Source organism: Sceloporus occidentalis, unplaced genomic scaffold (genome assembly GCF_023333645.1).
Source record: "Sceloporus occidentalis isolate IW3139 unplaced genomic scaffold, rSceOcc1.0.p SCAF_5, whole genome shotgun sequence".
Taxonomy (NCBI): Eukaryota; Metazoa; Chordata; class Lepidosauria; order Squamata; family Phrynosomatidae; genus Sceloporus; species Sceloporus occidentalis.
This window is the reverse complement of record NW_028316985.1, coordinates 10,986,166-10,999,299: the sequence shown is the minus strand read 5'-3', so window position 1 is coordinate 10,999,299 and position 13,134 is coordinate 10,986,166. Positions and strand designations below refer to the sequence as shown.

At 40.3% G+C, this 13,134-nt stretch overlaps 1 protein-coding gene across 1 annotated transcript; it reads left to right on the top strand.

The window, feature by feature from the left end:
* Positions 1-4,333: 4,333 nt before the first annotated feature.
* On the top strand, positions 4,334-11,630 carry LOC149311657 (ATP-sensitive inward rectifier potassium channel 8). The gene is made up of 3 exons (XM_089527576.1): positions 4,334-4,888; positions 8,812-9,284; positions 10,109-11,630. Exons 2-3 carry the CDS (start codon positions 8,920-8,922, stop codon positions 11,007-11,009), a joined length of 1,266 nt encoding a protein of 421 aa, XP_089383702.1. The 5' UTR covers positions 4,334-4,888; positions 8,812-8,919; the 3' UTR covers positions 11,010-11,630.
* The last annotated feature ends 1,504 nt before the right edge of the window (positions 11,631-13,134 follow it).

Genomic DNA, 13,134 nt, shown 5'->3' with positions numbered 1-13,134 from the left:
TCCCAGGTTCCCACCCTGCTCCAGCGGCTTCTAGAAGTTGTAGTACAAGCATTTCATGTTCTTGGGGCAGCTGCTGTGTGTCAACCTAAGTTTACAGACCAGTTGTAGGGATAAACTAGGGTAATGGTCTGGGGCTCCTTAGGGAAGCTAGATTTTTTTTAAAAAGTCATTATGATCTAATTCAGGAATGGAGAAACTTTAGTGAGTTCAAAGATGACATTCTGTTTGATCACGCTCTTAAAGTCACACTCCTCTGGTAGAAAAGGTGCAAGGCAAATGTGAACTAAGGACATTCTCACACATATATACTAGGGATAGAAAAAGTATTCAGAAATATTTGAACAACAGATGCAAAAAAGGTTTCCCAAGTATCAGGGGACCGGATGAGAAGAATCCTGAACTGAGATGAATCTTCACTCTTTGGGACTTGGTTGTTGCTATTCTGTGCTTTTAGTTTTTTTCCATCTTATGGCAACCCTAAGCCAAACATAGCATGGACTTTTCTTGGAAAGATTAATTTAGAGAAGGTTTGCCATTCCCTTCCTCTGGGGTCGAAAGAGTATGACTTTCCCAAGATCAATCAGTGTGTTACCATGGCCAAGCAGAGATTCGAACCCTGGTCCACCAGAGTCCTAGTCCAACACGCAAACCAAGACACCATTTTGGCTCTCTTGGGGCTTATTCCGTGCAAAATAATTGCACATCCCCCCCAGAAAATGGAGTTTTAAATGCAGAAAGCAAGTGTCCCAGACAGAAAACATGCTATTCTACACCGAAACACTGAAAAGAAAAACACCTTTTCTGAACCAAATATGCAATTTTCTGCACATAAATGTTTTTTCCTACAGAATAAATTTGTAAACAATGTTTGAAAACCTGAGGAATTTCTTGAACTAGTGAGAAAAATGGTAATAATATTCATTCTTGCCTATAAGAAGTCAGTTTATGAAGATTTATATCTTTAATATGCACACACAAATAAATTGATGCACACAATGTTTTAGTTTCAAAGGTAGATTCCATTTCTGTGGGCTGGTGAATCTGTTCTGGGTTTTAGTCCATAATTAATTAAAAATTAATTAATTTAAATTGAATTAAAAATAATAATTAAAAATAATAATTGTAAGCTGCTCTGATAGCCATTAGGACTGAAGGGCGGGGTATAAATACCATAATAAATAAATAAATAAATAAATAAATAAATAAATAAATTAAAGGAACTATGCAAGGGACTGTATCCTAGCCCCTAAATAAAGCTTGGACCTAAATCTGTCTAAATGTAAAAATGTCTTAATATGCCTTAACTTTAATTCAACTTGGAAAGGAACTGAGAGCATGTAACACATTACACCAGAGCAGTAACTTTATCACTGCCCATTGTGCTAGATTTCATCCTTGTTCTCTCATCATCAAAAAGAAAGAAAGAAAGAAAAAGTTGTTACAGATGACTAACTTGCAACTTGTTACTTCCAGCTCAGAATGAGCAGTATTAACTTGTCAAAGACACTTGTAACTGGCTGCTTCTCCATTACTGCAGAGAATGACTCACCAAGCTCCCCCAATGATTTTCCTAGCTCACCATTATACCACGCTGCCTTTACAAACACTGGACATGTAGATAATTCCATAGGTTTTCAGATGATTCAAAACAGAGTATCACCTATTTTTCTAAGGCCCAGTGTCTGTCCCTCCTATTAGAAACCCTAATAATTTGCTGGGAATTTGTACTAGGGAGGGATGGGAGTATGAGGGAGAGTAGGATCAGATTTCCAGGAATATACGTTTCCATGAAACAGAATAAGCTGGATGCCAGGGCTCCACATTTTGTCAACTCAAACCAGTGGGGAAAGCTACAAACTTCTGCTGTATGGTGATTATCTTTGTTTTGTTCTGAAACGCTCTTTGGAGGGCATGCTTTCAGTCCCCTCCACCGCACATTTCCCAGGGTGCTCCAGGCTGAGAGAGATCACATAGGTAAAGATATCTTTTATTAGTCCCATGGTTTATGCAAAGCCTTTCGCCAGCTTTCAAACTATAGTGAGTTCACTTCAGATGAAAGCAATGCATTCCTGTTGTGTTGACCTTGTCATGTGGCAATGGTTATAAGATTTTTAAAAAGCTACACTGGGTCTTACCCAGCAAAAATTAGTCACAACTAATTTCTAGCAAAAGCAAGGGAATGGGACTTAGCTGCAACAACCAGCCGATTTTAGTCTAAATATTGCATGAGCTATTGGAGTGCTCACCTATTTTGCACAGGTCTGCAAAACCATGCATCAGTGGTGGTGGAGGTAATAATGTTTGTATAAAAAGATGTTGTTATTATTATTCTTACACAGGGTCACACGCTATATATACTTTTCTAGATCAGCATTCTCTGAAGATGCCAGCCACAGATGCTAGCGAAACGTCAGGAATTAACTCTTCTAGAACATAAAACCCCACAAAAAACTATTGTTATTATTTTATTGCATAGTATGTCCATGTTTAATTATTTTTTTAAAAAAATCAAAAATCAAAAAAACCTAAAATTCAGCCAAAATTCTGCATCAGATACTTGAGTATACTATACTTAGTCTACTTACGTATGCCATGGCTCAATGTTATGGAATTCTGAGATTTATAGTTTTGTGAGACCTTTAGCCATCCCTGTCAGAGAACTCTGGTGCCACAACAAACTACAAATCCCAGGATTCAACAGGATGGAGACATGGTAGTTAAAACAGTGTCACACTGCATTAATTTTGCAGTGTGGCAGCAGCCTGTTACGCATTCACAGCTATGATAGTGAATGCTAGCCAAAGTCTAATTGATGGCCAAAACAACCAGCAGTGAGAACCTGAGTACTTATATCCAGAATATATGATTGATTCATTGCTTGATTGAAATGCCTTATCTGAAGTATCATCCTCCATGATGAAGTATGAATAGCAATGAGTCAGGATCCCCCCCCCCCCCCAAGTTTGCTTTTGACAAGAATTTACCAAAATTTTCACATTTCTTCATAACTGGAATGAAAAGAAGTAGAAATCTTTCTTTCTTTCTTTCTTTCTTTCTTGGTTACATTCACCCATCCAGAACCAGGGCTTTGAGTACATAACTCTTCAAAGTCTAGTTCTGAAGTCCTGTGGATTCAATCAAGTGCCACCTCCCCCCCCCCCCCACTGGCTCTTCATCTTCAACACCCAAGTACAGTATGATCCCCTCCATGCTGGGAATGGTTGCAGTCATTGAATCTGGCTGATGCAAATGGAGGCAAATTCTGTCACAGTTTGCAGGGAGAGGATTTACCAATATTTGCAGATTTCTTCACATTCAGGATGGAAGGGAATATTTGGTTTTGTTTTGTTTTGTTTAAAAAAAATGAATTTCAGAGGAAAGTGAAATTGAGAAATTTTTGACTTCTCTTTTATTGTCCACTTCAAAAAGATAAAAGAAAACTCCTGGGATGTGGTGCTGGGGAAGAATGCTGAGGATACCATGGACAGCCAAAAAGACAAACCAATGGATCCTTGAACAGATCAAGCCTGAACTCTCACTGGAATCAAGATGCTTAAATGGAAGCTGTCATACTTTGGCCACATCACGAGAAGGCATGAACCACTGGAAAAGACAATAAGGCTAGGAAAAGTTGAGGACAGTAGAAAGAGAGGAAGAGTGAATGCCAGATGGCTAAACTCAACTAGGGAGGTCACCGGTCTGAATTTACAAGACTTAAGCAGAGCAGTGGAGGATGGAAGGCTTGGAAATGTCTCATCCACAGGGTCACCATGAGTTGAAGTCAACTCGAGGACAGCAACAATAAACAACAATCCACAGATTTATCTAACCCTCCTTTAAAGCCATCAGAACTGGTGGCCATCACCTTATCTTATAGCATACAATCCCACCAATTCCTCAGTCTCCCACCAAGCAGCTTTACTGGATAATTGCTCAGAGAACCAGAATTGTACAGGGGTGCAGAGAATAAGTGTCCTGCTATCATAGACGTATGTCCTAGAAAAATCTCTTCCAATGCACTGGGAAATGCAAAAGCAAAACATTCCACCATGCCCAATGCACATCAGTACGCCAGTACCTTCTGTGACATGTCACAATGGATCCCAAGAAACCTATGAAACTCTATGAATCACATGGGATGACTGGTTTTTTTTTGGGGGGGGGGAGGGGGGCAATATATTTCACGTAAGCCCTCCCTCTTTCCACCCTCTATCCCATAAGCTACAATGTTTACAAAAGCCAGCCAACATCAGAATTGAGTGTCCTATAATCTCTATATTCAGCTTCCTTTTATCAGTGAACTCTGTCTAATTCAGGGGTTAGAAAATCTCTCTCTCTCTCTCTCTCCCCCCCCCCCCTCCATTTTCTCTCTTTCTTTGTGTCAACAAAGTTTTGGACACAGGCCAGCATCCCTCCCTCTCCTTTCTTCCTCCCATCCCCAAAGTCTGGAAAATGTTTAAAACTTCATAAAGATTTCTATGTCCGAGGAAGAGAAGGCATCTCCTTGTGCCGCTACCACTGTCAAGATTATTCTTTCCTACCAAACCAGCTTGGACACCCTTTCCCCTAAATTGAGCTGGTTTGTGATTTCTTTCTTTCTTTCTTTCTTTCTTTCTTTCCCTCCTCCCTCTGGCTGAGCCAAAACTCCCAGTCTTAAGGGATATGAAATCATGGCACTGTCAGTGCACTATGACTTTTGCATCTAGTTTGGAGATCAAGTGATGCAAGAAGAATACCAGAAGGGAGAGTAGCTAGCTACCTGCTGCATCCTTTTCCTGTCGACTTGACCGTTGCCTTTTGCATCTTGGGAATTTCGGCTGCCATGGAAGCTCAAAGGGTTCGGCCTGGCTGACAGTGTGCTTCAGAGTACGGCTGCTGTGGAATCTGTGTAAGTTTCCATTTTCCTTCTTAGGTCTGTCTGCACATAGTTAGACATTGCCTCCTCCTTCCCTTGAGTCTGACAAAGTAACTCCATGTGTTTGCAGCTGTTGTGTGGCTTGCTCTTCCTTGTTACCCCCTTTAAACATATTTCTCAACCTATCCCAAGTAACTCTTAACTAATAGCACCAGTGCTAAATTTTTAATATTTAAGATGGCAGAGTTCAAATCTATCAGTGAGTTGGAAGTCTCCCCCCAACCCCCTCCCCAGTATCAAGTTGTTGTTGTGTGCCTTCCAGTTATTTTTTACTTATGGTGACCCAAAGGCAAACCTATCACAGGGTTTTCTTGGCAAGATTTTTTTTGGGGGGGAGGGGTTGCCATTGCCTTCCTCCGAGGCTGAGAGAATGTGACTTGACCAAGGCGAGCTAGCAGTTTTGCATGCAGAGCGATTATTCACTGCCTAGTCTCCAGAGTCTTGGTTCAACTCTCAAATTATGATACCACATTGGTTCCCGGCAGATGGGGGTAGCCATAATGAATTAGGATTTGAGAAAAGTACTTTGGACATGCTCAGAAAGATTCTTACTCACTTGTCTCAAAGATAATATTGAATCTAGGGCTAAACTCTTATATGTCCTAGCTGAAATTTAACCCTTTCTTTTGAAACAGAGATACAAGTATTTGAAAGTTTGCCTGACTTCTCCCTCCTTGTTTGCAGCATCATGTTTCTAGCTCGGTAACATACCCTGATCGTTATTTTATGAACATTTGCAAATATATCATGCTGTAGCAGCCAGGATAAGAGCCTGTATGCATGTGTGCAACATCCCACCTAATTAACATTAAACACTAAGCAAAGGAACCACAGGTTTTATTCAGAAAATTATGATTTCAAATAATGGAGGAAAGTTTTCAAGACAAACGGGTCTCTTCCATCAGGTGTTGTTCTGGGATAGATAGGAAAAATATCACTTTGCAGGAACTGTGTTTGCTTTTAAGAGTATTTTGTAGCCATGTCTGAACTGAACAATGTTTATCTGTTTATCAATAGTAGTCCTAAGGAAGAACTTTATGTGATCCAAAAGCTTGCTTTTGTATTTCAAAAACTCATTCTCCAATAGTACAGTATCTGAAAGAATACATTTTCTCTGCTTCTAACCTCTCTTAAAGTTCTCTTCTCTTTCTTTTGATGCCAGCAGAACTCCTGCATTTTGAATCTGACCATTAATATATCATAACATGTGTTTGATGGTGCATTGAATTTACTGGAAACATGCAAATAAATTTTGGGAAGCTTTTGTCAATGCAATCCTTTCACTAATCAATTGTACTGACAATGCAATCTGATCCTTTCACATTGCTTGAAAAAGGATTCATTAAATTTACTCTGCCTTTTAAATGATGTTCACATGAATCTTGCTGGAAAAGCTGGGGAGTCTTGCTGTCCCTCAGGGAGAGCTTTCTTGTGGGAGTCCTCTGGGGATGTTGTTTAAGATCTGCATCCTATTAGTCATTTAAGATGGGACCATCAAATCAACATCCCTATGGGTCATGCCCTTATTTTGGATCAGCATTGCTCTCCAGTTCATTCAGCTTCTGCCCAGGATATGATGCAAGCCAGGACTGTGCAGAACCCTACTAAGACATATGGATACTCATCTGAACTTCCCTTGCTTTTGAATTCCTTTCACATTTCTCCCTCAACATTCACTTTGACAAACAGGGGAAGGACTGTAGCTCAGAGACAGAGTGCATGGTCTGCATGCAGAAAGTCTGAGGTTCAATCTTCAGGTTCCACTTTCGAAAACTAACACAGTGGTCCCTTGGTATCTGTTGAGGTTTGTTTCCAGGACCCCCCATGGATACCAAAATCTGTGGATGCTCAAGTCCCCTTAAATACAGTTGCAGAGTAAAATTGTGTCCCTTATATAAAACAGCAATATCAAAGTGTTGTTTTTTTTTAAATTTGTATATATAATTTAACATTTTCAAGCCATGGATGGTTGAATCCATGGGTAAAGAATCCATGGATATAAAGGGGCAACTGTAAAAGAGGGTTGAGAAGGACCACTGAGAACTTTGCAGCTGATCAAAATGGGCAATATTGGGATAGATGGATCATTGCCATGTTAGTTTGTTTGTTTAAACATTTTAATGGATTCACACAAAGCCTGATTTACCTGCATAGCTGAACACTGTGTAGTGGTCTTCAGATGGCCACCATCACGGCATTTCAATCACCCTCACTTCCAGTTGCCACCCAAATGTCACCTAGAAAACTGAGACAATCTGATGTTCCAATATGACTTGAAATTTGATTTGCAAGAGTGAAGAAACCTGCCAATAAAACCCTATAATAGGGTCACCATAAGTTGGAAACAACTTGGAGGCACATGACAACAACAACAACAACAACAACAACAACAACAACAGGGTGTACATGTAGAAAGTCACCATATAAGTATCTGTAAAATTTCTATGGAATGCCAGAGACATTTTTTTTAGGAAGGCATTATATGTATCACTATTTTAACACTGTTTTAAAAGAGATAGTCATGTTAGTCTGTTTCAGCATTTTAAAAAGGAAGGGGAATAATCTAGCAGCGCCTTTGATATGAACTGATTGATTTTAGCATGAGCTTTCGTGGATGTTAATCTACTTCTTCAGAGGAATTTATGGAGTACAGTAATAAGACATTGGTATTTAAGAATCATTACTTAGTTGTGAGGTTGTGGGGTCAGAGTATGATGGGATACAGAAAGATACAAATTATCAGAGTCACAATATTGCCCTTGCAGCTATGTAACTGTCCTTGAATACCTGTGGCTTAATACTGTACTCTCACAGTACACTTTAAAAAGTGGATGGAAATCTATGAAAGCTCATGTTAAAATAAATCAGTTAGTCTCAAATTTGTTGCTAGATTCTTCCCCTATCCATTCCACTGCTTTTTTTCTTTTCTTTTTAAAATTTAGACATTACATTTTGATTAAAGCAGAGGTCAAAAGAGGTCAAATTTTAAAATTTGGGAATTTTAAGGGATTGTGTGGAGGCAGTGTCACATTCTTTATTAACTGTCTTTTAATCAACCGGGTTGGGTATTATCCTTCTCCATAATATTACTGTTATGAAAACAAATGGGACATCTCTTGAGTTTAGAGAAAAGGGGGCAAATTTATGTGGGAACAGTCAGAAGAGGATTTTATTTGCTTGTTTATTGGCTACCACAGCACTGCTTAAAACCACCCCAAATGCTGGCCTGTAGAATGAAATTTGCCTTGCAAATTAAACTGCCTGAATCCTATGCCAACCCCAGTTAGAGTAAACCAATTAAATCCACGTGATTTACCTGTATGTTGACATACCAGCCAACAACTGAGTCAGTGAGTCTACTCTCATTGGAACTAACCAAAAAGATTTAGCCCAAACATTCTGCAGGACTGTATAGTGGTTTGAGGGTTGGACTATGGCTCTGGTGGGTTCAAATCCCCATTCAGCCATGAAAACCCACTGGGTGACCTTGGGCAAGTCACACTCTCTCAGGCTCAGAGGAAGGCAAAGGCAAACCACCTCTGAACAAATCCTGCTAAGAAAACCCCATAATAGGGTCACCATAGGGTTACCATAGATTGGAAATGACTTGAAGGCACACAACAACTATTTTTACAGGCAAAGATGAGTCTGTTAAAATCAAAGAAGGTGAATCTCATTCCAGAATATAAATACTCTCAAGTTCCAAGTCAGAATTCATTATTTGCTAAGAGAGGGCCAAACACCTCCTATTCTGTAGACACTGGCTGATTCTTAGAGGAACGTTCTCACAAACCTGACATGGCTGTTTGGAAGGTCTTTCCTAGATAAGTGCGTTATTTTTTGCTAGGAAGTGAATAAGAAAGGGGGGTCTCATCTTGTTTTCCTGCTATTTCCAGGACTTGATAAGAGTAAAGAGAATACAAGAGAGATCTCTGTAGGGTTGCTTTGAGCACTCAGCCTCCAACTGCCTTCTCTGTTGATTGGTGGACTATGGTGAAAGGAAGATGTTGGCTAGGAAGAGCATCATCCCTGAAGAATATGTTCTTGCACGGATTGCAGCAGAGAACCTGGGCAAGCCACGCATCCGGGACCGTCCACGCAAGGCCCGCTTCATTGCCAAGAACGGAGCGTGCAACCTGGCCCACAAGAATATCCGGGAACAAGGGCGTTTCTTGCAAGACATCTTCACCACTTTGGTGGACCTGAAATGGCGACACACCTTGGTGATCTTCACCATGTCCTTCTTGTGCAGCTGGCTCTTCTTTGCCATGATGTGGTGGCTGGTGGCCTTTGCCCATGGAGACATGGATAAACCCTGTGCAACTAATGAAGATGTTAGCAAGTGGAAGCCATGCGTCACTTGTGTCAGGTAAAGTGCATTTGCAAGAATAATGTATTCAGTTCTTAGCAAATAAATTTGGTATTGGCCAGTGCCCCTCAATTACACATTTTGGTATGTAGACTAGAGGCACAATGCAAGGTATAGCACGGGGTTATGCACATACCATGTGCTGGGTTGGGCCTCTAGTCTGCATGTCACAATTTCACATATAACTGCCCATGTTGTAAAACCATCTTCCCCAACCAAGTAGTCTCCAGATGTATTGGACTAGTAGTATGACCAAGGTAGTATGATCATTGGTCATCTTGGATGGTAATGATGGGAATAGTATTCTAAGACATCTGAAAAAGTACCAGGTTGGGGAAGGCTGCTGTAATGTATTTGGGAATTTCTAAGCAGACTATAGTTTATTTTGAAACCAATTCATCATTCAGTGGTCAAAAATCATTCAATGGTCAAAAATGTATTTGTAAAGTGTCAAAAAACCCTGATCAGATGAATTTGGGACTGATGTGAATTAATTTCTTTGAGAATTGGTTTAAGAAAGTATTGCACCCATAGCAAGAAAGCCTTGGCCTATCCTGTTTCATGTCATGCTATATTTCTATATGCAGTGATTTGAGTTGCAGGGCTAGTTTTTGGTTTACCTTGTGGGAAAACATTCCATGATGCCACTCAAATTCCTTTGCAAATTGAACTAGAACAATAGAAGGCTCTTTCTACCACTTGATAGAGTTGACTGGATATAAATTTGGGCTTCAGTCCATTCATACATAATGCTCTGACTGCCCCCTCATCATATATTAATATTTTATAATAGTGTGTTACTTTTCTCCCCTCTTTCCCTATAGATCCTTCACCTCTGCTTTCCTCTTCTCTATTGAGGTCCAGGTGACCATTGGTTTTGGGGGTAGGATGATGACTGAAGAATGTCCCATAGCCATCAGTGTCTTGATTCTCCAGAATATTGTGGGCTTGATCATCAATGCTGTCATGCTTGGTTGTATCTTCATGAAAACAGCTCAGGCCCACCGGAGAGCAGAGACCCTGATCTTCAGCCGGAATGCAGTCATTGCTGTTCGTAATGGCAGGCTCTGCTTCATGTTCCGGGTAGGAGACTTAAGGAAAAGTATGATTATTAGTGCCTCAGTGAGAATCCAGGTTGTAAGGAAGACCACAACCCCTGAAGGAGAAGTCATCCCAATCCACCAGCTAGATGTTCCAGTTGACAATCCCATTGAAAGCAACAATATTTTCCTAGTGGCCCCTTTGATTATTTGCCATGTCATTGACAAACGGAGTCCTCTTTATGATATCTCTGCCAATGACTTGACCAACCATGATCTAGAAATTATTGTAATACTTGAAGGTGTGGTGGAAACGACCGGGATCACCACTCAAGCAAGAACATCCTACATATCAGAAGAGATCCTCTGGGGACATCGCTTCGTGCCCATCGTGACAGAAGAGGAAGGGACCTACGCAGTGGATTACTCCAAATTTGGTAACACAAGCAAAGTGGCAGCACCCAGGTGTAGCGCCAAGGAGCTGGATGACAAACCTTCCATTCTCATCCAAACACTCCAGAAAAGTGAGCTGTCCCATCAGAACTCTTTGAGGAAAAGGAATTCCATGAGGAGGAATAATTCCATCAGAAGGAATAACTCCATAAGAAGGAATAACTCCTCCTTCATTGTGCCCAAAGTCCAATTCATGACACCTGAAGGGAACCAGAACACGTTGGAGACATGACAGATCTGAAACAGTTGCTCATAGCTCTTTGGGGAAAACAGTAGTGTTATTTTGCTATTTCTGTAAATGAAACATGAATATTAACTTTGTATATACACATTTAATGGAACCAAGGAATGTTTATTACATGCAAACATCAGGTCAAAGCAAATAGAGCAGGGACTGGGGGATGTGTGACCTGCTAAATGTCATTGGACTGCAACTCCCATCACACCTAGTCAAAAGAGCCAAAGGCAAAAGATGATGGTAGTTGCAGTTAAGCAACAGCTGAAGGGCCCCATATCCCCCATTCCTAAAACAGAGAAATATGTTTTTTACTTGGGAGTAACTGTGTCACCAATATGATCCATCAATATGTGGGACATGTGTGTAGCATTTCAGATTGTGGCTAAGAGACACTCCTCCACGCCAAAAGATTACCTTTTCATAGAAACATAGTGTGCCAGAAGGAATACTAGGCCAGAACAAGGCTGACCACATTTATGCCTCAGCAAAAAGAGAAAAATGCATTATGACAAAAGGAGGCAGAATTTTTCATAATGTATAGATACAGTTTTGAAAAGAATTGCTAAAATTTCAATAAAAATCTAATGCACCATAATGGGCAAAACCATGACCTGATGACCTGTGTCTGTCTGCTCAATCTACTGCTTACTGTCGATGGAGCAATTTGAGGTTTTCGATCTCCCTTCTTACAGTCATTTATTTATCTTTAATGGCATCACCATACGAGCCCCATTCTTCCCGCAATCACACTTGTTTTAAAAAAAAACAGAATTATACTTATTTGCGAGGAGCCATTATCACACATCTTCTCAGTCATGCAACTGGTGCTGCTTTTGCCATTGTGCTCTTGTCTGGGCTCCCCTTCAACCCGTCCTCCCTGCCCTACACCCTACCCAGCATGTATTTGGAGTTTATTTTATTTTATTTTATCTTTCACTTTTTCATACAATTCCAGAGCTCTCCTACTGTAATTTACCATATATACTTGACTATAAGTCGACTTCATTTATAAGCCAAGGGCAGGTTTTGGGACCAAAATTATGGATTTTGACATGACCCATGGATAAGTTGAGGATAAAACTTGTAACAAAGGATGTAAATGATGAAACAAAGGAAAATGATGCTAAAGTTCTTTTAAAAGTTTTGACAGGCATAACTGTTTATGCTTACCCTAAAGTCTGGATGGATGAGATAGTAGAGGCGGTTGATGCTTCTTTTAAGTGCTCTGAGAAGAGATTAAGTTCTCAACTTTCACCAGGGCATGGTTCCCTTTCTGATAAGAGTTAAAATACAGTACGTCCATTGACCCATGGTTAAGTTGACCCAGGTTTTTGGGGTCAATTTTTTGACTAAAATTACTAGACTTATACATGAGTATAAACAATAAGTCTTTAAAAAGAAAAAGAAAAGTAATAGGAAAGGAAAAGGCATTCAGCCTGCTTGAGAATAATGAAGCAGGGAGAAGGGAAGACACTGACAATCACATGACTGTCAATATCACAGCTGTCTCAGCAGTGATGTTTTGCACAATTGTGTGCAATTGTGAGCTCATTGACTGGTTTTCCCCATCAATGAAAAAGGATGCCCTAACCTTACTTCATGGATACAGCAGCTATAGGTTGGAGGAGGCAGTGTGCGATACGTTTCACCAAAACCACTTCTTTCCAGCGCTAATCATGATTTAAAAACTGTGTGTAATGAAGTCCAAAATCAAACTGAGACCAACCTGAGACCAGAAGACACCTTCAGAGAAAGGACTATCTTCTAATAAGTAGGGCATGTGGCAACCACCTGAGTCTTTTTTTTTTGCCATGCTAATTCTTTATGTTATTGAAGGATAAGGTGGTGTGTGTGTGTGTGTGTGTGTGTGTGTGTGTACAGGACCATTCAATCAATGTGAAGAGCTGGAGCCTAGCACAGACATGGACAACTTTCTTGGCTCAGAAGGCCATCTTGAATCTCCTCTGAAATTTTGTGGCCATAGTTTAGTCTCCCCACCACTGTTGCTGCCAGTGATGGCTGCTGATTTCTTTGTCAGTAGAGAGTTGTATCCACTCCATGTTTTAGCATGAATTTTAAAGAAGCTATTAAAGGTGCTGATACTATTTTGGGGACAGGA

Bases quoted from the DNA above. Each gene is read 5' to 3' on its own strand.
- LOC149311657 (XM_089527576.1), top strand. From the start codon at position 8,920: ATGTTGGCTAGGAAGAGCATCATCCCTGAAGAATATGTTCTTGCACGG. The intron at 9,285-10,108 runs GTAAAGTGCATT...CTTTCCCTATAG, and splicing joins CCATGCGTCACTTGTGTCAG to ATCCTTCACCTCTGCTTTCC.